This window comes from Lissotriton helveticus, chromosome 8 (genome assembly GCF_964261635.1).
Source record: "Lissotriton helveticus chromosome 8, aLisHel1.1, whole genome shotgun sequence".
Lineage (NCBI taxonomy): Eukaryota > Metazoa > Chordata > Amphibia > Caudata > Salamandridae > Lissotriton > Lissotriton helveticus.
The window spans coordinates 362717111-362743672 of NC_136069.1; the positions used below are offsets into that span (position 1 = coordinate 362717111).

The 26562-nt window shown below is 43.1% G+C and overlaps 1 protein-coding gene across 2 annotated transcripts in view; it reads left to right on the top strand.

Moving 5' to 3' along the window:
* Positions 1-26562, top strand: part of RXFP2 (relaxin family peptide receptor 2) — a 1449053-nt gene that overhangs the window by 1226306 nt on the left and 196185 nt on the right. For both annotated transcript variants that reach the window (XM_078657149.1, XM_078657148.1), the window contains 2 exons: positions 5942-6013; positions 6096-6164. In XM_078657149.1, coding sequence (XP_078513275.1) covers positions 5942-6013; positions 6096-6164 — 141 coding nt within the window. The remainder of the gene's footprint in view (positions 1-5941; positions 6014-6095; positions 6165-26562) is intronic.

Below are 26562 nucleotides of genomic sequence, written 5' to 3' on the forward strand. Positions count from 1 at the left end.
ATGGTAAGCCGCCCACTCACAAAGTGAGGGGAGCGTCGAAAGAGCTAATCAGGACATTGAAATTATGCTGTGTGCTTGGATGCAAGATGAAAAAACTAGCTGCTGGAGTGAGGGATTGCAGTTTGTCCAACTTATGAAGAACAGAGCTTTTCAATCTGGGATTAAGAGGTCACCATACGAAGCTCTGTTCGGCTGCAAAGCTAGAGTAGGTCTCTCGACGTCGTCCCTGCCTGACGTCGTTTTACAAGACGTTGAGACTGAGGAAGAGCTCAAAAAAATAATAGAGAGCGTACAAACAACACAACAGCATGAAGAAAGATGAGATGAATCAATGCAAGAGCCACAGCTCCCTGCAGAAGACATAGCTGAGAATGCAATCCATGATGGAGGAAACTAAAACAGTGATGAAGCCACGGTTATCAAAGAGCCTTCCATGTCCGTGGTTACCGTAAATCCTTCTTTTTCCGCATTCTGTTGCGTCTGCTTAAAAGAAACCAGCGGTGCTCATACTTGTCGAAAGGGTGGCCGAAACATTCATGCCATCTGTGGACATTCTCCTAAAGACGATGACGGCGATGAAGTAGAAGGTTATGGGGTTAGCATTTTGTGCAATGTTTGCTTCAATATTGAGAAAGCTATCCAAAGTAAAATGGAATCGAAATCGAACCTTGAGATTCAGGCCAAAAAAATGAAAAGGGATTCTGACAAAAAAATTCCTCCTGTGCCTTTGGGTGCCACTGTGCGAGTTCCGATTCCCGATGTTGACAAAGGGCGGGGTGACTCACGCAATCTCTTGGCAGTTGTTATGAACGTGACGGAAGATGGCTTTTACCGACTTGGAACTGCACAAGGAATCTTGAAGCAACTCTACGCCAGATCACAATTCACCGTATGTCCAAAGAACTTAATGAGAATTGAAGACGTTCCTGACCACGAAATACCTCTCCAATCTGCAGCTACTTCTCAGTCCACAGGAAGTGGCCAAGGATTTGTCAGGTGTATGTGCAAGACGAAATGCCAAAATATGAGGTGCCTTTGTGTGAAAAAGAAAATTAAGTGCAATTAAAAATGTCACTCTTGCCTTCCCTGCTGCAACAAGTAGGTCATGCCAGTTCTGCTTTGTGTTTCACCGGTAACAATATTCTATTCGCATTCTTCTTTAAGTCGTGAAATGTATGTACAAGATCAAAGTGCCAAAATAGAAGGTGTTTTGCGCTGCAACAAGTAGGTCATGCCAGTTCTGCTTTGTGTTTTACCGGTAACAATATTCTGTTCGCATTCTTCTTTAAGTCGTGAAATGTATGTACAAGATCAAAGTGCCAAAATATAAGGTGTTTTTGTGTGAAGAATAAAAGTGAGTACAATTCCACGTGTTACTCCGGCCTTTCTTAGTGTAACAAGTACTTCAATCTCAGTTCTGCTTTCATTGTTTTCCGGTAAGAATATCCTGTGCTTTATTTCGTAGTTTTGTTCTTTCAGTTTCAAATGCGTATTAATTAATAAAGGCTTCTCATCTTGTTCCCTTTTAACACTTTGCGTAAATTGTACTGGTCATTCTGTATAATGCCAAGGAATTGTATAGAATGCCTAGGAAAAGTATCTAACATTTTCACCAAAAACTGGTGGTGTGGGGAGCGACCTGCCTGCAAGCAGGGTCAGAGGTCGTGTATAGCATCCGGCTGAGGTTCCACAGACGCTCTGCAGTCATCCTTTCCCGTGGTTCTTGTATCACCATGTCGGAAGGGAGTGTAGTGCCAAGACAGGAATCATGCCATGCTGACATGCAATCAATCATATAATTTGTAAAGCGCACTACTCACCCGTGAGGGTCTCATGGCGCTGGGGTGGGGAATGCTGCTACTGCTCAAAAAACCAGGTCTTGAGGAGTTTTCTGAAGGTCAGCAGGTCTTGGGTCTGCCGTAGGTGGATGGGGAGGGTGTTCCAGGTCTGGATGGTGAGGTGGGAGAACGATCTGCCGCCTGAGGTCGCTCTTCGGAAGCGGGAGACTGTAGCGAGAGTGAGGTCGCCGGAGCGGAGCTGGCGGGTGGTGGTGTAGAAGCTGAGTCGTCTGTTGAGGTACGTTGGTCCGGTGTTGTGGAGTGCCTTGTGTGCGTGGGTGAGGAGATTGAAGGTTATCCTCTTGTTGACCGGGAGCCAGTGCAGGTCTCTCAGGTGGGGTGTGATGTGGCTGCGGCGAGGGATGTCAAGGATCAGGCGTGCAGAGGCGTTCTGGATGCGTTGGAGCCGTCTCAGGAGTTTGGCCGAGGCTCCTGCGTAGAGGGCGTTTCCATAGTCCAACCTGCTGCTGACAAGGGCCTGGGTGACTGTTCTTCTCGTTTCAGTGGGGATCCACTTGTAGATTCTACAGAGCATGCGGAGGGTGTTCAAACAGGAGGAGGAGACGGCGTTGACCTGTTTAGTCATGGAGAGGGTGGAGTTGAGGATGACCCCTAGGTTGCGTGCGTGGTCGGTGGGTGTTGGAGCGGCTCCCAGTGTGGTCGGCCACCAGGAGTCGTCCCAGGCCGAAGGGTTGGATCCGAGGATGAGGACCTCCGTCTTGTCCGAGTTCAGCTTCAGTCGGCTGTTCCTCATCCATTCAGCAACAGCCTTCATTCCTTCGTGAAGGTTGGTTTTGGTGGTGTGGGGGGTCCTTGGTGAGGGAGAGTATCAGCTGGGTGTCATCGGCCGAGGCGCTTTATTTCGGCATAGGCATAGGAGAGGATGTTGAGGTCGTGCCGACGGGCGACGTGGGACGACGGTTCTGCGATGAATTATCTCAAGTAAGAGCCAATGCTGCTAAAAATTGTGTTTTCCTAACCAAAACCAGTTACCAAAAGTTAGTGGATGATGTGAAAAAGGCTAAGACGACCATTAAGAAGTAACCACGGGACTATTGGCTGGTGAAACACTATGACGTAATGATTGTCGAGAATACAACTAAGTTAATCTATCTTGTTAAAGAAGGTACGAGTGCTATTCAGTTTTACGTCGCGGACTCCGAGTTATTTGACGTACTCCATAAGGCCCTTTTGGCTATTGGTCATGGAGGATGGGACAGGATGTTGAAAGAACTTTCACCCAAGTATAAGAACATTACCCTTCATGATATTGAGCTGTACATTCACCTTTGTGAGCCTTGCCAGAAGAAGCAAAAAGGTGTTAAAAAAAGGTGTTGTGGTCAAGCCAATGGTTTTTTCTGAATTCATATCCCGTTGTCAGCTCAATCTCATCGATTTTCAGTCCCATCCTGACAGAGAGTACAAGTTTATAATGGTGTACCAAGATCATCTCACTAAGTTTGTAGTTCTCAGGGCTCTGAAATCAAAGAGAGCGGAAGAAGTAGCCTACAAGCTCGTTGACATATTTACGTTGCTTGGTGCTCCAACGATTCTACAGTCCATTAACGGCAGGGAATTTGCAAAAAATGTGGTAAGCAGCCTAAAGGAGTGTTGGCCCACCTTGAAGATCGTCCATGGTAAGCCGCGCCACTCACAAAGTCAGGGGAGCGTCGAAAGAGCTAATCAGGTCATTGAAATTACGCTGTGTGCTTGGGTGCAAGATGAAACAACTAGCTGCTGGAGTGAGGGATTGCGGTTCGTCCAACTTATGAAGAACAGAGCTTTTCATTCTGAGATTAAGAGGTCACCATACGAAGCTCTGTTCGGCTGCAAAGCTAGAGTAGGTCTATCGACGTCGTCCCTGCCTGATGACGTTTTACAAGACGTAGAGACTGAGGAAGAGCTCGAAAAAATAATAGAGAGCGTACAAACAACACAACAGCAGTAAGAAAGACGAGATGAATCAATGCAAGAGGCACAGCTCCATGCAGAAGAAGTAGCTGAGAATGCAATCCATGATGAAGGAAACCAAAACAGTGATGAAGCCATGGTTATCGAAGAGCCTTCCATTTCCGTGGTTACCGAAAATCCCTCTTTTTCCGCTATCTGTTGCGTCTACTTAAAAGAAACCAGCGGTGCTCATACATGTCGAAAGTGTGGCCGAAACATTCATGCCATCTGTGGACATTCTCCTAAAGACGATGACGGCGACGAAGTAGAAGGTTATGGGGTTAGCATTTTGTGCAATGTTTGCTTCAATATTGAGAAAGCTATCCAAAGTAAAATGGAATCGAAATCGAACCTTGAGATTCAGGCCAAAAAAATGAAAAGGGATTCTGACAAAAAAATTCCTCCTGTGCCTTTGGGTGCCACTGTGCGAGTTCCGATTCCCGACGTCGACAAAGGGCGGGGTGATTCACGCAATCTCTTGGCAGTTGTTATGAACGTGACGGAAGATGGCTTTTACCGACTTGGAACTGCACAAGGAATCTTGAAGCAACTCTACGCCAGATCACAATTCACCGTATGTCCAAAGAACTTAATGAGAATTGAAGACGTTCCTGACCACGAAATACCTCTCCAATCTGCAGCTACTTCTCAGTCCACAGGAAGCAGCCAAGGATTCATCAGGTGTATGTGCAAGACGAAATGCCAAAATATGAGGTACCTTCGTGTGAAAAAGAAAATTAAGTGCAATTCAAAATGTCACTCTTGCCTTCCTTGCAGCAACAAGTAGGTCATGCCAGTTCTGCTTTGTGTTTCACCGGTAACAATATTCTGTTTGCATTCTTCTTTAAGTCGTGAAATGTATGTACAAGATCAAAGTGCCAAAATAGAAGGTGTTTTGGTGCTGCAACAAGTAGGTCATGCCAGTTCTGCTTTGTGTTTCACCGGTAACAATATTCTGTTTGCATTCTTCTTTAAGTCGTGAAATGTATGTACAAGATCAAAGTGCCAAAATAGAAGGTGTTTTGGTGCTGCAACAAGTAGGTCATGCCAGTTCTGCTTTGTGTTTTACCGGTAACAATATTCTGTTCGCATTCTTCTTTAAGTCGTGAAATGTATGTACAAGATCAAAGTGCCAAAATATAAGGTGTTTTTGTGTGCAGAATAAAAGTGAGTACAATTCCACGTGTTACTGCGGCCTTCCTTAGTGTAACAAGTACTTCAATCTCAGTTCTGCTTTCATTGTTTTCCGGTAAAATATCCTGTGCTTTATTTCGTAGTTTTGTTCTTTCAGTTTCAAATGCGAATTAACTAATTAATAATTCTCATCTTGTGCCCTTTTAACACTTTGCGTAAATGGTACTGGTCATTCTGTATAATGCCTAGGAATTGTATGGAATGCCTAGGAAAAGTATGTAACATTTTCACAAAAAGCGTATATTTCCTAGTTTGCCTCTAAACCATCAGGCATTCTATACATTACCTAGGCATTCTTTACAATACCGGGATTTCACACTTTGCCGAATGCCTAGGAATCTCATGTTGTGGCCTTTTAACACTTGGCGTAAATGGTACTGGTCATTCTGTATAACGCCTAGGAATTGTATAGAATGCCTAGGAAAAGTATGTAAAATTTTCACAAAAAAACGTATATTTCATAGTTTGCCGAAAACCATCAGGCATTCTACACATTATCTAGGCATTCTATATAATACCGGGATTTCACACTTTGACTGTAACATATGCACTGCATACAGCACAGCTTGGAACCAATAAGCAGTGGTTGCCTCTCTGTTTCCAAGCTGTGCTGTCTGCAGCACAAACTCAGAGCAATTCCAAGGTAAATGCATGTGCTTTGGAAAGTGTAATGGCATCTAAACTGGGACACAGCTGTCCCCCGTGCCAACTCACGCATTCAGGATATGGCACATGGGGCCATCTTCTCAATCACTTTACCTTCGCCTTGGAAACCAAAATTAAATTCAATGAAATTGTGGTATCAATCTGGACTAAGTTGTCTCACGTATAATTGTATTCCCTTGCTGCTAATTTATTTCCGTCTCAATGCCTCTGCATGAAGTCATTGATCCTATACTGACACAATGATTCTGTGGTTATCTTTCTGTTATTAGAATGATGGTTTCATTTTTCTCTAGAGACCTTTCCAGTAACCACATTGCAGAACTTCCAGGCTCCACATTCAATGACCTGAAATTGCTGCAGAAACTGTAAGTACCCAATTCACATTCGAGAAGATCAGAGTTCTTCCAATCTATACTGCATTTTGATCAAATCTCCTTTGCCTTACAGTAATCTGGCTTCAAACCCACTGCACCTTCACGTGAATCAGTTTGACAACCTCCATCAGCTTCAGTCTCTGTAAGTAAAAATCTGACCCTCCTGATTAAGATGAAATATCAAGAGATTGTCCCATCTAAATTGTATATTGTTGCAAATTGTGTTCTTGTGAGGCAAGGACAGACCCATTATGTACACCTCTGAATTAAGAAATGTAGGACACCTCTCAGTAGTAAGGATTAGTGTAGGCGTTTGTGTGGCGCAAGCGTAGCAAAGCATGGTGACAATTTACTTATCACTGTACAAGCCTGTGGGAACATCCCCAAATAGTTCAGTGCCTCGTGAGCACCCTAGGAACTCAAACTAAACCTTGGCCTAAGCATCTTTCAACACTTTAAACCGTTGTCTTCTGTTCCCTGTCACATAATTTAAACCTGATCATATACATTTTGAGAAAGTGTACATTAGTCACAAAAGCTTGGTCTGGACTCTTTATTTTCGAAAATGGCCAATTATGCTTTGCATGTGTGGTGGTCTCTGTCTGGAGTCGCTTAATGCCCCCCCAAAAAACAGACTGAAATACAGCCTGAGAAATTGCCAGTGGCTGAGATTAATTGAAACATTGATAGCATCACCTTATGTTGGTACTGCAACACCATAAGTGTGAGTCATGTGCTTAGCGTGCCATGGGATCAAAACTGCACGTCAGATGAAGCCCAACTAGGCTGAAACTGGTCTGGAGTTCATTGTGCTCCCCATCGGACTGAACATGGCCAAGCTGTTGGAATGGACAGAACTAAGGGCCTGATTTAGAGTTTTGGGGACAGGTTACTCCTTCACAAATGTGACGGATATCCTGTCCACCGTATTACAAGTGCCATACAATATACTAGACTTGTAATATGGCAGACGAGATATCCGTCACATTTTTGACAGACCAACCTTGTCCGTCAAACTCAAAATCAGGCCCTGTGTTCTGCAAAAAAATTATCTAATGCAACCCCAAAGATTACTGAGACTTTTGTAAGCATTCCACCCATCATGCTTTGTTGTAATAAATCTTTATTGCTAAATATGCAAACATGTTTCGGTTGCTGAATATATAGAATTAGCTGGTTTTACTGATATATATATTTACATGTGTATAGTATATTGGGAGAACCCTAAGGATTTTCAAATGCATATACATAGTTGCTATATAGGAAGGGGTCCTCTCACCGAACTCAGAATTGCTATCTCTCTCCTTTATAGGTCACAGGCAAGGCCTATGACCCAACCAACACTGCATGGGAATGTTGAGTTATCTGCAGAGTGGAAAAAAGGGGCATCAGATACTGGTTGTTAAAAAAGATTGTGAACAGAACCCTGAATTTCTGAACTTTTCAAAGTAAAATGGTGGCTCAGTGAGATGCTAGGTTATGTGAGCTCCTCATGAGCAAGTTTATAGTGCAACAGGCATGCCAACAATACTTGTGAGTACTTCTGTTGCTCTGATATGAACTTAAATAAATAAAAAAACAAGAGGCATTTGGCAAAACAGGAACAAGGTGGTTTAATTAAACGAGAGGCCAGGAGAGCCTGGACAGAATGTGTCTACTCAGGAGCTGTTGATGTAAAATATTTTGGGCGTTAATGTATACAGTTTATGAGGTACAATACAATTTTCTCTACATTCCAAAAGAGGATCTAACTCATAAATCAATCACATGTACGCATCTGATGAGGACACCAGTGGCTTTTGACCTCGGGAGAGCTAAATGTGGGCTAGTGGTTATGTGTCCAACTGTCCGGTGTGAGGGGCATGTGCTTGCCATGCGCGGTGTGCATGTCATGTCCTGATTGGTTGAGTGTACCCATCTGCATGAGGTATCTAGCTTTGTGGTGCTTCTGAGGAACGCAAAACAGGTTTTAGTGGGGCCAATTATCTCAGACTTGCTTGTGGTGCAACTGTCGATCTGTAAAATCGAACAGTTTTCCCTCGGTGTGTGTTTGCCTGTTATTTGTGGGGAAACCACCTGTGACTTATTACTCGATAAGCATGGGCATAGGTCGCAGGACCTGCCTGACCATGTATCTCTGACTGGGTTGATGGGGAGGCCACCTTGGGTGAATCCAACAGCAATGATGTGAGTTCATTGGAACTCCTAAAAATATTATGGCTGCCATTGGTATCATTTTTATTGACATTATCAACATTACGTTTACAGTGGGCATCTTGTACATTGCTATCGTCCGTACTGGTTTTAACAAGGTTATGTTTGCTAAAGTCTGAACATATATTGACATTGGCCTTATTAGCAGCCACATAATTATCATACGAGCACGGATTATCACATACATTCATATCACTGTTGCTGATGTTGGCACTGCATTGCGGGCACAAGTTACGGTATACATTGAGAGTTCACTGACGGGCATTGTGCAGGCCCAAGCTATGGCATACATTTGCATTACATTTACCAACATTGACTTCGTCGGTCCTGAATATATCATGACATTCATTAACATTGATACATAATAGAATATCAGCAGACCTTTCGGTTTAGCTATTCTTCAAGCAGTATAACACGAGATAGAGGCATTGCTATGGTCACTGATCAAATGCGATACAGGGAGGAGATGTGGCCTAAAGACCAGAGCTATTGACTAATAATTGAGATACATTGGTTAGTGTTAGTATTAGCATCAGTGATAAAGTTACAGTAAGGGTTCTTTAAAATAATTTAATTCATTTAAAAATAAAGATTTTTATTGGTAAGGGGTAGTGTAAATGTTGTGGTTAGCCACAGGGAATGTAACTATGAGTAATCTGGATACATTTAAAAGGGGTCACAGAGTTAAAGAAAAATATTTAGAAATGTATGGTTTGCAATATGCTTATGGTAATTGCTCGTTATTTAATTTCATTTCATTTAATCACATATGTCAATTAAAAGTAGACTAACTGTAACTGAATAACTTTAACTATGGTGCAGAAATAGCAAAGGTGATCAACTGATATTTTGTTTAAGAATTGTCCAGGTATCTTCTAGGTTAAAGTGTTTACATAACGAGTACAGGGACTTGAATGTTTTAGAGGGTGGCCTATATTTACATTTTGATTGTCTATTATGTTGTATGTCGAGATATTGGAGTACCAATCTGTTCTGATTCTGTATACAGTAGCCACCACTTAGTTTCTGTCCAGAATTCTGAATCATCTGCAGTTGAGGCATAAAGTTTCACTCCAAGCTGCCATCTAGATTCTTTGGGAAAGATGTATGACGCTTTTTAGGATGGGCAAACGGGTATTAGACCCATTTGGGCACACTAAAAAGCATGGGCCTATATACCAACAGTTTTTTGCGAGTCGCCAAAAATTCCGACCTGCAAAATAATGTTTTGCAGCTCGCAATTAGGAAGGGGCGTTCTCTTCCTAATAGTGATTGCAACCCAGTGTATGAATGTTTTGTGACTGCAATTGCGGTTGCAAAACACTCGCAAATTACCACATACTTCAAGTAGGTGGTAATGAACACGCAAAAGGGAAGGGGTCCTCAGGGGACCACCTCCCCTTTGCAAATGCAGCGGAAAATATTTTTTAAGGGCAGGCAGTGGACCCAGGGACTCTGCTGCCTGCCGTTAAAAATTGAAGCGAAAAACGTTTCATTTTTTTTTTTTTTAAGTGCATCCCGTTTCCTTTAAAAAAAAAAGCTGCTTTATTTAAAAGCAGTCCCAGACATGGTGGTCTGCTGAGCCCAGCAGGCCACCATCCCTGGGAGGGACTGTCATTTCCAATGAGCTCGCAAACTGCGAGAGGCTTATTAATATTCATGAGCCTCGCAATTTGGGACCCCATTGGGAATTGCAAACTGTGTTAAACACACTGTTGTACATGCCAAATAGAGCTTCACCTAAATTGCGAGTCGCAAATGTGACGCAATTTGTGAGGCGCTATTTGGCAGGTCATACATCTGGCCCTTTGTCCTTTTGAAAGATTGTTAACATGTTCACTGCCTGTAGTTATAATTTTGAGACATATCTGCATTATTTTCCTCAAAGGTTGTAAGGCTGGATACATTCCTGTTTTGTATTAATGGATGTTTATCGAGGCAAAGAGAATAGCAAGGAAGCAATCTAGTATGTTGACTTATCCCAGTCTTTTCTTGTTCTTTGCAATTCCCCTTATGTCCCAAGGTGAGGTAGGCAGGGAACACGTAGGGCTTTAGTCACGGCCGGATGGGAACCCAAAGCAGCCCTGGGGGGGTCAAACGTGAACCACTGCTGCTTACCAAAAATGGCCCCAGCCCTGCTGCTTTTGTTACTGAGGGCCGGTATTGCAGCATCGCTGTAAAACTGTTCCCCAGTAACAATACCGGCCCGCAGCTTCAAAACCGGCCCCACTGTTCCAAAACCAGCCCCCACCCTTTCAGCCTCCCTGGTAAACTCCTGATGCCCGCTACTGCCAGTCCGGCCCTTGCTTTAGGTTGCTTTAGACCATCTATCCTTTGACTCACACCGCTCTCTTGCTCCTGTTTGCTACTCCTGTTGCTGGACTAGGGGGAACAACATTGACCAGTTCTGTTCCCTCTCCCTCCGGCACTTAGCCGCCATCGTCTACAAAAACGTCCGCGGGCTTCCGCAGCGGGGACCCGCTCTCTTGCTCCTGTTTGCTGCTCCTGTTGCTGGTCTAGGGGGGACCACATTGACCAGCTCTCTTTTCCTTCCCTGCGGCGCATAGCCACCAGCGTCATTGTGTAGCGCCAGGAGGCGCTACAAAAATGGCCGCGGGCTCCCACAGCGCGGAACATGCGGTTGTGCCTGGGCCAAGGGCAGGCCCGTCTCCACCCGTCCGAGACCGTAAGAGGCCGGCCAGGGCCACATAATTGATATTTTGTTTTTGGTACATTTCTGCCTCTGCTTCTGCATCCGATGTGAAAGGTACTGTGCTAAAATCCAATATTGATACTAGTTCTAGGGAACCCCAAAATGAGCAATCAAAAGTCTGTATCCGGGCAGGAAGTTGTGGGGACACTTAATGCTTTTCTTTTGCGGGCAGAGTCAGCACTTATCCATGAGATTGAGCTCACAGAACAGAGATTATCGTTAGAACCCCAGCTTTCCCAAAATCAAGTTACACCTACAGAGCCCCTTTTGCAAAATGACTCTGAAGACATATCTCTTCAAATCAACCAGTCCCCACCCACAGAACTACAAGGGGTCAGAAGGCTAAAACAGGCCAAGATTACAGTCATGAACCACCATTATAAAAGAGGAAGGGTAGGGGACCTCAGAAACAGAATCAAAATCTACTGGGGCATAAAACTAAAACTTGTGAGAGACTCTGTAGAGAAGGGCATACCACAATCCCTATGCCTATGGCATCCACGGTATCTGATGGAGTACCACCTTGGACATCCAAGGAGTGTTTCTGGGAAAGATAAAAACAGTGGTATCAGTCTTTTGGTTGACCCCCTGTCCCAAAAACTGTCCATCTTGGAAAGTAGATTAACAACCCTGGAGGAGCTTGTCACCAGCCTTATCCCAGCCCGACATGACACAGGTATATGTAGAGACACAGATACGTTGTCCAACAGGGGCAAGGAATTTGCGGCTGGTCAGTCTGGCAGTAAACGTGAAGGTGGACAACAGCCCCATTCTGGTACCCACAACTCTACGTCCATAAACTCAGCTCGGTCTGGCCATTCACACCAAAGACTATTACCCTCTCTACTTGACTAGGAAGGACCATCGGATGGCTCAGACAGTTCAAACACCACATGCACCCATTCAGTAAAATCTTCAAATGGGGCCTCCACCTTTAGGGGGAGCTCCATATAAGGTGAAGGGGGGAGACCGAAATGTATGTTGAACCAACGGAGATTTAATCAAGGAGATTCTGTCAAATCCAAAGCTGAACTTACATCTCCGCCAGAGGCAACACCCAACGCAGTTGTGCTGGCAAATGTTGCATCTTGCAACACTGGTCCACATTAAGGAATAAGTCCTTAGACTTATTGAGCGCAAGGACTGGCATCACTCATACACTTTTTTCAGAGTTTAAAATGGCGGGAAGAATAGTCTCGGTGGGTAAAACAACTAGGACTTTTGTTGATGACTGTGTAGTCTTAACATTTAGGTCTCCAGGTTGGGTTCAGTCCATCTTTGATAGAGCTAGTAATGGATTAGCAATGGCACAGGGTATTAACATCTTACCATTGGGGTACTTTTACCAACCTCCTAAGAACCTAGGGTTTACTTACCTAGATGAGCGTTTCGCAGGAAGTAGTTACCCTAAGTATCAGGTCCCAGTCAGTAATTGTTACGACACTCTGAATCCATTGAAAGAAACAGACTGACTGACTTATCTGGGTTCTCCCTTTTAAAAAAATTGTTGCATCCCAATTGGAGATCTAGGCAATAAAGTCCACAACCAAAAAACTATTTCTGACCAGGCCTATGTAGGTTTAGATAACCACCAGTCACCCTCAGGTCATATTGAGCAGGAGGAAGATGCCAGGTTGAACATTATGCCTAACTTGGGTGTGTCTTTGGAATGTCACTAACACGTCAGCCCAGACCAAACATCTTTCAATGAGGGCAGACCACCATGCGATAAAGCAATAACCACCAGCTTTGCCACTAGTAGTGACCGAGCCATGTGTAATCTCGTCTCTTGGAATATCTCTGGGCTACGCTCTAAGCTGACTAACCCGATATGGTGTGATTTTGTACTAAACTATGACATACTGTGTCTTCAGGAAGCGTGGGCTAAGGAAATAATACACATTAATGAGTTTAAAACATTCCATACCCAAGCTGTGGAAGGGTCAAGTGTAAGGGCAAAGGGTGGGGGTTTGTACTTACATCTCCAGTATGTCGAAAATTAAAAAGCTGGAGATGTAAATGGAGGAAACGACCTGAGTTGCCTTTGTAGTGATGACGCTAAAGACACAATAATATTCTGGCAGTGGACTTTAACGGTCCATTGTGCCCAAATGACTAAGGTGATGTATGTGGTTTTACAAACGAAGAAGGGCTTTGCATTTCCCATTTTAGGCATTCTACATTGGGGGACCTCTATAATGAATTAGTTTTTAGTCTGGATCTGGGCTTTGCAAATGGTCTATGTGCGGAACCTGTTCCTATGCGTCATACCTTTAATGGCATAGGCATATGCACTACTATAGATTACATATTAGTGTCAAACAGTCACGCGTGTAGATTTAATTATTTTTCTGTTGACGATAATTCACTCAGTGACCACTTTCCACTGTGTCTTTCTGCTCAACTGCGGACAAGTGAATCTGATAGGCACGATGAAGTTGACTGTGTGTTAGCAAATATAGCAATTGACAGGGCGAATGGGTACTCTCTGCGTTCGTCAATGGTGGACCCACTTGTGATTAATAAACAAGTGGTAGCTAAGTGTAAAATGGCACTTGAGACATGCCTGAGTGGAAATGCTCCCCCAGTTAGTATTTTACCTTCCTTTCAACTAATATCAGCTGCTATAAGGGCGGCTATATCCACTAAGAATCGATCGAAAGGCAAGTCCCAGGGATGGTTTGATTCAAAGTGCACACGAGCCTACACAAATTTAAAACATGAACTATATAAGGAACCTAGAAACGTAACTGGTGTGAGGCAGGCAAGAAGAGAGTACAGGTGTGCGCTTAACAAGAGAAGAATTACCCTGAGAAATCAAGCTTGGGAATCCTTGCATAAAGCCTCTTTAAAGAAAAGTAATGCGGCTTTTTGGAAAGCAGTTAAATCTCAATTTTTGACATCCAGACAGGGCCCAACAATCGAAATCGCTATAACTGAGGACCAATGGATCGAGCATTTTTCTAGGGTATATAACGGTGAGGGAAACCTTGAGGTGCAATTAAATAACAACCAGTGTGAAGATACCCTGGATCCTTTGGTGTCTTATTTTGATCTCCAGTTTACAATGGAGGAAGTGACCCGGTTAATTTCTGCAAGTCGGAGTGGTAAGGCCCCTGGACCGGATGGTGTCCCTGTAGTTTTATTCAAATCAAATATGGGCCTATGGGGGGCAATCATTATGCAGGTAATTACTGCTAGCTCTGTTGCCTTCTTTTTAGCAACCTGGGTGGAATCTATTATCGCCCCGATTTTTAAAAAGGGGGTCCGCCAGTCCCCCGGATGTTATAGGCCCATTTCTTTACTGGATTCTCTACGCAAAGTAGTTGGTCGAATCATCCTAGAATGCTTTCATGAGCGGGCCGAGGTTAATAAGGTTTTCTCCGACCTCCAATGCGATTTTCGTGAGGGCTTAGGGACAACCGACCAGAGTTTAAATTAACTATTCTTGTGGGAAAATATACTTGGGCAAAGAAGGGGCGGCTGTTTTTAGCGTTCGTGGATCTCACTGCAGCCTTTGATTCCATGATATACAATAACCTGTGGGAGATCCTCGAACTTATGGGGGTGGATGGAAAAATCTTTTATTTTCTTAGGCGCCTTTATAGCAAAGCTAGGGGGTGCGTAAGATTCTGCCTATCTGGTGATCGTTCTGCCCCATTCCCAATAAGTAGGGGGTTAGACAAGGATGTGTAGCCCCCTTTCTATTTAATCTTTATATTAACGGTCTGGGTGAGGCACTCCTTAATAGTAATCAAGAATTCCCCCAGGTACCCGGTCGTCCAGTACCTGGCCTCCTGTACGCGGATGATGCGGTTTTGGTGTCCCGTACGCAAAGAGGTTTGCAGAGGGTGCTAGACAGCGTCTCCACTTTTATGAGCAATTTAGGTCTCAGAATCAATATCATGAAGACTTACATAATGTGGTGTGGTCGTGGTAGTCAGAGGTGCAGGGACATGTTTGTGGAAGGCCAGAAGATAGAAGCCACTAAGAGTTTTTCATATCTTGGTTTACTCTTATAACTCATGGGCAGTAGCGGTCAGCAGTAGTTGTTTCTGTAGGGCGGTGACGTGGGCAGAGGGAGGGGCAGGGTGGGGGTAGTAATGTATGGATTACGGAGTTTTACAGGTAAGTAAACATTTAAATAAATAAAACAAATTTCGTTGCGCTTACTGCATCATATTTGGTGATGCAGTGTGCGCAACGAAATTCGTTTTATTTATTTAAATGTTTACTTACCTGTAAAACTCCGTAATCCATACATTACTACCCCCCACCCTGCCCCTCCCCCTGCCCACGTCACCGCCCTACAGAAACACCTACTGCCGACCGCTACTGGTCATGGGCCCAAGCTGTATCAGCAAACAGTTTGCGTATTTAAGGACAATTACTGCCCTTGCTAGTTTTTCTAAAAAGCTGGGCAGGTGAACACCAGTAGAGCTCATTCAGGTTTATAAAGCAAAATGTATCTCCCCTTGTATGTATGAGGCCAGGGTATGGGGTCTTGCTGACATGCATCCGTTACAGATGGTGGAAAACTCCTTTTTAAGACACATTCTGAGTGTACCGAATAGTACCTTGTCATATGTTTGCCATGCAGAGTTGGGCCTTCCATACAATTCTAATCTTATTAAAATGGATCCAATTCTTCTTTGACATAGAATCTGGTTAAAAGCAGAGACAAAGTTAAACAGGGACATCTTAATGGACAGTTTGAAATTGGAGGGGCCCTAAAGATCCCATGGATTAGATATGTCAGAGATTTTTGCGTGATTTAGGTAACTTAGAGTATTTCACTGACCCGAGTACCATCCAGACGATCTCGAGAAAGGAGTTAAAAAAGGAGTCTCTTCTGTTGCTGGACACACTGAGAATGTCGGCAAAGATTATCAAGCCATCTATCCAGCATAATCAGTTGATTTTAACTACTTTTAGCATCCAACCCTACCTAAAATGTGTTCCTGGGGGTTAAAATAGGTTTTTAATGACCAGATTCAGGCTGGGGATCTTCCACAGACTTATTAGTTTTCCAAAAATAAATGACTGGGCTTGTGAACTACAAGTCTGCCCTTGTGATAATCTCTCTGAACAATTTACGATACATGTAGTTTTATGCTGTACATTTTACAGTGAATTTAGAAAAGCATGGATAATATCAATCTTAAAATCTATGGGCATTAGACAATATCACCCGTCTACAGTTCCTGGATAATGAACATAGAGTATGGAGGATATCAATGTTTTTAAAGAAAGTACTCTGGCAAAGGAAATCTATTGTGATCTAAGTATTGAGGTCCTAAAAGCTGTATTGGACTGATATTATGAATTTCAAATTTTATCTCGAATTTTATCTCGAATTTTATAATGAATTGTAAAATTGCCTGTTTGTATATGCTTTTATGATTGTATGTAACAGCAATCAAATAAAGTTATTCTTGACTTGGCTCACACATCCATCAATAAAGCAATCCATCTATCCATCAATACTCTCAGGTTTCCCTTTACTAAGCCATCCTCCCTCCTGTCCATCCACCTATCCACTCACTCATCCTTTCATGCATGCATCCATCTACCCACTAACTCATCCATCCTTCTTGTTATTCATGCTCCCTTTCTTCCTCACTCTATTCCATCCACTATTTCATCCTTCTTTCCTTTTTCTCTCTACCCATCTTGTATTCTTCCTTAACCCGACTTGCTGTGCTTTTAACACAGGTGTTTATTTATAACATTAACTATATGAGCTTCTATCTGCTAAGTAACAGACAGAAGAGGCCCATAAAGAACCCCGCACCCGCAATAGCTGCTAAAGGGCACCCTAATATAGGATATGAGAGACTAGGGGGCATTATAGGAAAGGGAGGGCGAAAGGAGAGGGAAACAAGAGAGTATAAAGTAGGAACATGAGTGGGTGGAATGAAAGGGAGGGTAAAGAAGTCAGAAGAGAAAACATTTTGAAGGGATGAAAGGAAGCAAGGGAGGGAGAAGAGCTTTGGAATCAAGAAAAACTGACATAAAGAATGAGGGACCGAAAAAGGTATGACGGGATGGAACAACATGAAAAGGACTGATTGAAGAAAGTGGAAGGGCTGCAGCAAGAAGGATAAAAAGTAAAGAAAAGACTGGGGAAGAATGAAAGGAAAATGACTGAGGATGGTAATAATAACAGCTTGATTTTTAGGTCTCACTTGGCAGCACATGCTATGTATTGTGATACATATTGTTAGCGTACATGACATTTGTTGGCTTCATTATATCTTCATTTTCTTGCTTGTTATTCGTTAGGGTGCATGGGCTTTCCTTCCTCCTCATGTGTTTGGCCCTCCCTGAGAGCTGTGTGCTTTACTGTGCCCTACGTTGCTCACTTTTTCAGGTGATAATTTTTTCTTTTTGTTTAAGCACTCTATGTGAAGTGTGAACCAGCTATCTCTCCAATGTTCTTCTCGTCCCCTCTATGCGCTACTCTCTCTCACCTTGGTGCTTCTCCAACACCCTTATGTGATATGCTTGCCCTTGTTGGGCTCACTTCACCCACCTCGCGTTCCCACCTTCATTGCTTTCTCCCTGTGTGCTTTTACCACCTACAACAGCCAAATGCTCACTTTGTCTTGTCTCTTTGCCTCACTCCCCCACCCACTATGCTCCACATCGTTCTATCTCTTGCCTGTGCCTTCATGTTTCTACACCAAGTACAACTGTGTTGTGGCCATCCACCCTTACCATCTTTGTTGCTTCCAGACTCCTGAATTTACCTCACTGACCCCTGTTGCCCCCACTGTTGATTCCACAACCCGGGTCTGTATTGCGACCCTCACCTGCTACATTCTGTTGTAAACTTTTTTTCTGCATTTTTAACAATTTTTTTCTTTATTGCTGCTTTCCATCGTGAACGTCATGTATTTTGTTTGTAATGGGGAAAATATTTATCACAGGAATGGATGAAGTATTGCAATTGGGTTGTATCATATAGCACAAGCTTTAGACTCTTCATATTATCGTGTTTACTGGTTATGAACCTGAAAAGTTCTTACTATATTTTCTAACGGGACGCTATTTCTTCCCTCTAGTCTTAAGCATAGCTTTGTGCATGAACTTCTTTGGGACCAATTACAATATCAAAAGAAGGGACCCCCTGAAATTGGATAACGTTCCTAGGACAGGGCAATAATATTTCAAAAATAAACAATTCCTAGGCAACTAATAGACATGCCGATCGGCAGGTTAAGCAACACTGAAACAATTAATAACCAATTAATATAAGAAAAATATTGAATGTATTATACAACATTATACAAAAAATATATAAACACCACAGTAAGTAATCATAAAAAGTAATATCAATATATGTCAATCAATAAAGTACATGAAACAATAAAAAAATTCAATACATACATAGTATTAAAATCCAATGTCATTAATAAAACTGCTACAACACAATAGTTTAAAAAGAATGTTTTGATCTATAGTGTAACAGTGGTTATAATGTTGGTCTCTACACGCGTTTCGGCGTTTAACACGCCTTCTTCTGGAGAACCACTTGAAGATCCTAATAAAGAAATGAAAACAGAGCATTTCATACGTTACAGTACACTGGAGTTAAACTGTATAACTATAGATCAAGCGTGCAATGGAGAGCTGAATGGTGCTGACCCAAGAAAGGTGAGATTCAGAATTGAGATATGAAAACTCAAGAATTAAAGAATTCAGAAGCCACACCCTAAATGGTGATTAGAAAGAGTGAAGAAGAATGTGAAAATAGGTGATAAAATAGTAAAATTAACCCTAGATACAAAATGTTACCACGGGTACCCTGAAGTGAATAATAGGCATGCTAGGATGTCTCACAGGGTTAAACTATATAGTCTCACCTAAATATATCAAATACAAGAACAAGGCCGGAATAATGCACCGACAGGTTGTTTCGGGCACTGCATGAACGTTCTGATGCGAAAGAACTGGGGAAAATAAACATGATGCATCAAGAAAAAACTCTAAGATTTTTTAATGGGAAACTGGTATATATTGATAAGTCAAACTTTAAATTACCTAGTTGTGTCCAATTCGGTGTAATGTCCAATGATAAATAGTAACTTCACCTTAAAGGATTTTATGAGTCGGAATTTAATCTACGTACAGGGGGAATAAATCCATTATTAGTCATTGATTATTGGGTGAGTTCGGATGATACTCAGCATAAAATTTAAGCAACCTGCTGCAAGGAGTAATACCTTTCGATATATGAATAAATTCCGTGATTCACGTTAGAAAATGCCGTGATTGGCGACCATCAAATATAATGTTTGGGGGAATTTTTGTTTTCTTAAAGACCCCCTCAGTAAGCCTGGGTTGATCGACCTATAGGGTAACAAAATACCATTGTCACTAAATGGTCTAAAAATACATGTGTCAAAAAGGGAGTTAAGTGGGTGCTAATCCGTTCCCACTCTATTATTACCTTATAAATGCTTTAAATATGATGAACTTCCAACGGTATTGTGGAATCCATAGGTCTCTGCTGGTGCCAAACTTAATTTAGCTATAATAAAAGAGAGCCCAAAAGAGACAAACCAATGTTTTAACGTCCATAGGTATATCAGTTCCCAAAAACTAAAGATTTAGAAGCGTGATTGAAGCGCCGCTATTTACTTACGGTCTGCCAAGCAGGAAAGAGGTCAGTTTGTCCGGCCCCAAACAGCAATTCTAAGTTTGACTTGGGTAGCCGCTTTAAGTATTATGCATTGGCGGGAATGCGTTTGTATCTGGAAAGAAGGCCCTTAATGATGACGTCATACTGGGGTCGGCAATTGGTGTAGAAATGGAAGAGATACAAATCACACCACCACTATGGAAACTAGACCGCGAACTTGTGATGCGCTCTTTGTTTATAACGAAAAAATGATAATACTTGTGGTGGTGCTGCTTGGCGGCGGTACCATCTTTGCAGCGTTCATCGATCTGAAGTCCGCATTCGATCTTGTACCGAGGGAGAAAATGTGGGGAGTTCTGAAGACTCTAGGGATGCCAACCGAATTGCTTGACTTGATAATTAAAATGCATAAGGACAACTTTGCAAGGGTAAGATGGGGTGACCAGGGCCAGGTGACAGAACTCTTCCCAGTCACCCGTGGTGTCCGCCAGGGTTGTGTTTTGGCACCCACTCTCTTCCTATTGTTTATTGACCAAGTCGTAAAATTCTTTGAATCGACCCCAACTGATGCTCCCATGCTGGCAGGACAGCGATTCCCAATGCTCATCTTTGCTGATGACACCTTACTCCTCTCCAGAACACGCAGCGGCCTACAGCGGGCCCTGGACCGCTTTGAGGAGTTCTGTGTCATCAGCGACCTCAAGGTGAATGTTGGGAAAACCAAATTTATGGTCTTAAGTAAGAACCGCACTGTCCGGAGTACAGTTAGTATGGGAGGGGTCAAGCTGGACCAAGTTGAGAACATGACATACTTGGGGGTTATGCTAGATAGTCGTTTGAAATGGAAAACACAAGTTGATGCCCAACATCTTAAACTTGCACGACTTACTGGCTGTTTACTGAGTGAGCAAAGGAAATCTATTACCAAGCGGGTCACACCAGCCCTCAAAATCTACGATGCCAAAATTAACCCTGCAATTCTATATGGTGCGGATCTGTGGGGTCATATGGATTTGCAGGGCCTGTTTAAAATACAGTGTAAGTTCCTCCGCAACTTGGTTGGTTTGCCACAGTCGTCCCCCTCAATCCCCCTTTGTTTGGATTTAGGATGTCCTCCAATTAACGAGTTGGCCAGATTCAGACTGGTTGCCTTCTGGAGGCGCCTATGGACCTCGCCCGACCTCACCCTATTTGCAAACGGGGTAGTAGAAGTAAGGGCAATCAGTGGATCGGACAAAATTCCCTGGTTCCGAACGGTTAAATTGATTTTGACGGACATGGGCTCAGAGTACCTTTGGACTTCCCCAGCTGTTAGTATTTTTCCAACCAAACAGGCATTTAAAGAATTGTACTGGTCCACGCTTCGCATGAACAGAATAAATGCCTCCTGCTCTACTAGTCTTACTGGTAGGTTTCTTTGTTTTAAGTTGGACCCCATACGTGAACACTACTGGGACACGGTTTCCAAATCCCTAGACAGGAAACTCTTCCACCAGTTCCGGGTGGGCACTTTGCCGTTGAATACCTTCACGAAAAATTGGTCCTCTAGCACCACGGATCAATGCAAATGGTGCCCAGGCCAGAAAGAAACAGAGGGCCATTTTCTGTTTGCTTGTCCTAAATACCATGAACCAAGGATCAAATGGCTAAAACCACTCTTTCAGAGACTGCCCATAAGAAAATCAGAAGAGGCTATCCATGTATTAAAAACTAACACACTGGAAATTATCACAGTGTGTATTGCCAAATATCTGGGTTGGGCGTGGATACTCAGGGCAAAACAGTAGCTTAAATTTGGATAGCATGAATTTACTTGTAATTACATTCTATTTGGGGAATTTTGTTTTAGGGAACTTGACTCAGGATTGTCTACAAACTGTTTAATTCCTTTTTAATGTATGTGTATTTAATGTCAATTAATTATTGCTTGTAAAATTGTCTTTTATGATTCTTTTAATAATCGAAATAAAGACTTTAAAACCTGAAACCTGATAATACTTGTAGATCTATTTTTAACCAGGTCTAATTACTTTAATCTCATGGTGAAAATGTACGGGGTCTAACGTGATATATGCTGTATTAAATAAAATGGCGTATGATTTATTGTGAGACAAAGTGTCTCTGAAGTGATATTACGGTGAGCAAAATGAAACAAAAATAAGAACCTCATCATAACTACTGCTATCAGATGAAATGTGACCTAATATTTAAAAGAAGAACTTAGAGAATGTTATTGTGCACTGAATGACATAACTGCTCAAAAATGGAATACCATCTAATAAACGTTGGAGGATCTTTCAGTGAAATCTCATTTATTTCGTGTTGTATTTTATGGCATTTTCCCAGGGAATTTCGTTATGTAATCCTTTTGGGTATGGGGCCAACGTAAAAATGCAAAAGACTTCATGTTTTTTTCGGAAAGAGTCAGAATTAGTATTGTTTTCAAAATTGCAATTCTCTATGATAAACCAACGGATTTCTGAAGGTTTATGAGTGTGATCAAGATAATGTTTGACCAAAGGAGGAGATGTTTTAGGAGTTCTAATGGCTGAACGGTGTTCCGTCAACCGAGTGCAAAATGATCTTGCTGTTTCTCCTACATATCCCAAGCCCCATGGGCAAAGGAGCAAATAAATTACATTTTTGGTTTTGCAGTTAGAGAATTTTTTTGAACTTATTATGAATCCTTGGTAAGTAAGGCAATTGCCGACTATGGCTGAATCACAGGCCAAGCATGTGTTACATTTATATGTGCCAGTGATTGGGGAACTTCCGTCAATGCTTTTTTGAATAAAAGACTGGCCCTCCTTAAATCTAGACCGAACAATGTGGTCCTTGATGTTTCTATTTCTTCTATGCGTGAACATAGGTTTAGGCATTTTTTCATTATCCTCTAGAATACTGTTCAGAATATGCCAATTTGAAGATATAATATGTCGTACTAGATTGTTCATTGTGGAGTGTCTGGTTACACACACCAATTGATTTTTTGTGGTTACCGGTTTTGATGTAAGTAAGGCATCACGGTCATAAAACCGGGCCGTTTAAATGACTCATGTATTAATCTGTGAGGATAACCTTGTGCTAAAAAAATTTCTTTTAATAAATTAGCTTGTGTGTCATAATCTTTTATGTTTGAACAATTGCGCCGAAGGCGCAGGAATTGACTAAAGGGAATCCCCTCTTTCTGTGCCCGTGGGTGGTAGCTGTCGAAGTGCAGCAATGTATTACGAGCTGTAGGCTTTACAAATAAATCCACCTCTAAAGCACCATCTTTGTGCCTAATGTACAAATCCAAAAATTCTACTTGGTGCGTACTCTGATGTGACGTAAACCGAAGATTACTGTCGCACAGATTAAGCCATTCAAGAATTCAATCAGTTTCTGTTGTGTGTCAGTCCATATAAAAAAAATTATCATCAATGAATCTGGACCAAGCTGACACAGATTCAAAAAAGGAGTCCATTTCATTGTAAATATGCACGAGTTCGAAATGTGCTATGTAAATATTCGCCACTGATGGGGCTACAGATGCCCCCATACTCACCCCTTTGGTCTGTTTATATAGGCTGGTTCCAAACTCAAAGGTGTTTTCTGTCAGTATTATGTTTAAACATTAAAGGAGAAAAGTTTTGGGGCATGGGACTTTGTAGGTGTCAATAAACCATTCAACAGCAGAAAGTGCTCCGTCTTGGGGGATATTACTGTATAATGCTTCGACATCAAGTGTTACTAGAATATTGGTAGCTTGATTGAAGGGCAAATGTTCAACCTTGTTTATTATTGTAGTAGTATCTCTAATGTAGGCCGGTGTTTTAGGAATATAAGGTCTTAAAAGGGCATCTGCATATTTGGAAAGGGGTTCTGTTAGTGATCTAATCGTGGATACAATTGACCGATATGGGGGATCAGTTGTATCTTTATGGATTTTCGGAATCCCATAAATGCAGGGCATGATTGGACAAGGTTGATTCAAATACTCATATTCCTTTTTACTGATGTTTCCTTCCTCAAACGCACACTTGGTTTTATTTTGAATTCTCAATTGAACTATAGGAGTCGGATCTTTATTGAGGAGGGAATAGAATTGTGTGTCACTAAGGAGACACTTCATTTTCTCTTTGTAAGTTAAGGTGTCTATGATGACAATCCCTCCTCCCTTATCACAACTTTTAATCGTGATACTTTTATCCGATGATAACTTTTGAAGTGATTGCAACTCTTCCCGTTCAAGATTGTATAATGGTTTTTTAATGTATTTAGTTGCTTTTTTCAATTGATTAAGCACAGAATGCTCAAACACCATAATTTCAGGACTCAGCATGTCCAAAGTTGGAGTAAAGGTGAAGGTATTAGTCATGCCTGAAAGGTTACAGCTTGGTTCACGCGTATCTTTTTTGTTTCTAAAGAAATATTTTAGTCTCACTTTACGAAAAAAGGAAATGAGATCCTGATATAATTCAAACATATTGGTGGAGGAGTGAGGTACAAAGGATAAGCCCTGCGATAACAAAATAATGCTAGCAGTATCCAAGAGATGCGTTGAAAGATTGAAGATGGGAATCATGTTCCCCTTCTCCAATATTGCGCATTGCGAGTTTCTAGCACAGGGGTACTCATAGTACGGCCCGCGGGCCGGTGGCGGCCCGGCAAGCCTTCCTGGGCGGCCCGCGGACCTTGCAGACACCTGTGTTTAAAAAATAAATAAATCAATAGTGTTCACAAATACAGCCGCAGCAGCGCGGACTCAGACTCTGCTCTGTGGGGGCCCGGGGGATTCCAGTGATTGTCAGAGGGGAGCTGCAGGGGCCTAAGAGGTGAAATTCAACAAAGCTCATTAACATCTAAATGGTCTTTTAAAGACCCGTGAAGTACTTGGTGCGGCTGTGTGTGCGCGAGCTGAGGAACCTGTCGCTGCCTGGGCTGAGGGCTGACACACACACACAGGTGAGAGGACAGAGAGGGAGGGAGGGAGACACAGAGGGAGGGAGGGAAACAGAGAGTGGGAGACAGGGAGGGAGACACAGAGGGAGGGAGGGAGACACAGACAGAGGGAGGGAGACACTGAGGGAGGGAGGGAGACACGGAGGGAGGGAGACAGAGGGAGGGAGGGAGACACAGAGGGAGGGAGGGAAACAGAGTGGGAGACAGGGAGGGAGACACAGAGAGAGGGAGGGAGACACAGACAGAGGGAGGGAGACACGGAGGGAGGGACAGGGAGGGAGGGAGACAGAGAGGGAGGGAGACACAGAGGGAGTGAGGGAAACAGAGAGTGGGAGACAGGGAGGTAGACACAGAGGGAGAGTGGAAGACAAGGAGGGAGACACAGAGGGAGAGTGGGAGACAGGGAGGGAGACACAGAGGAAGGGAGGGAAACAGAGTGGGAGACAGGGAAGGAGACACAGAGGGAGGGAGGGAAACAGAGTGGCAGACAGGGAGGGAGACACAGTGGGAGGGAGGAAGACCAGAGGGAGGGAGGGAGACACAGGGGGAGGGAGGGAGACAGAGAGTGGCAGACAGGGAGGGAGACACAGAGGGAGAGTGGGCGACAGGGAGGGAGACACAGAGGGAGAGTGGGAGACAGGGAGGGAGACACAGTGGGAGAGAGGGCGGAAGACAGAGGGAAAATGGGAGACAGGGAGGGAGACACAGAAGAAGAGTGGGAGATAGGGAGGGAGACACACAGGGAGGGTGGGAGACAGGGAGGGAGACACACAGGGAGGGTGGGAGACACACAGAGAGGGAGGGAGACACAGAGGGAGGCACAGAGGGAGGGAGGTACAGAGGGAGGGAGACACAGAGGGAGGGAGACACAGAGGGAGGGAGACACAGGGAGGGAGACACAGAGAGAGGGAGAGAGAGGGAAGGAGACACAGGTAGAGAGAGGGAGGGAGAAACAGAGGTAGAGAGAGGAAGGGAGGGAGAGGGAGAGGGAGAGAGAGAAGGAGGGAGAGAGAGAGAAGGAGAGAGAGAGAAGGAGGGAGGGAGAGAGAGAAAGATGTGTGTATGCTGGGTCTGGTGGCTCAGTGGACGAAGGTGTCTGCTGCAGGGACCTGTGTTTAACCTCATGGTCACAATTTTTTTTTGGTTTCGCCCGCCACCCTTCCCCTTCTGACCCCGCCCCCACCGGTGCGGCCCTCGGCCGCAAACCACACTGTAAATTTGGCCCCCGAGAGAAAGTTTGTGAGTACCCATGTTCTAGCATCTGGTTGCTGTTGTACGGATGATAAGTATTTTGATAATTGCCCCGAGTTTGATTCTGAAATCTTACCCTGGGTTTGCCTCTCCGTGTGCCGTGCTGCCCTATAAAGGGCTGTGGGGCATTGTGGTGAGTATTGAAATTTCTTTGTGGGCCTAATTGGTCATATTGTTGGGCAGTATTTTCATTATCAGATTCCGAGGTCTCTGAAAAGGTATGTACACGAGTTGGTTTGGCCGTATCTTCATTTGCATAGTGATTATGTTTATAAAAGTCTTCTACTAGGTATGGATAAGCCTTTTCTTTGGTATAATACCTAATATCTTTCTATAATTTGTCTACCTTCCGTTTGAGTAGGTAGTCCTTAAAGGAAGTTATTTCGTTGTTTGCTTGTTCTAATTTCTTTTTTGCTTCCTCTAAATCATTACTTTTTCTGATTTTATCTTCCATTCTGTAAGTTCTTTATTAAGAGTTTCTAACAATTCTTTTGCTGTTTCCACAATTAGAATCATCTATTTGCAATGAGGCTCCACTTTTCTAAAAACTGTTTGACATGGACAAAAAGTCCAGGAATGTTACGTATTCGGAGACCTTGTGGGATAACTCCTGCTTTTAGATAAGCTAACATGAAGTCTCCATGGGCTTCCATTCTAACTATTTTTTTCTTTAAAAAAATCAGTTCATTCAACTCATCATTACCATGTAAATTGGGAGCAGAATTGTTACCAAAATTAGAGGTTGAGCCAACTAATGCAGCAAACTCTTCA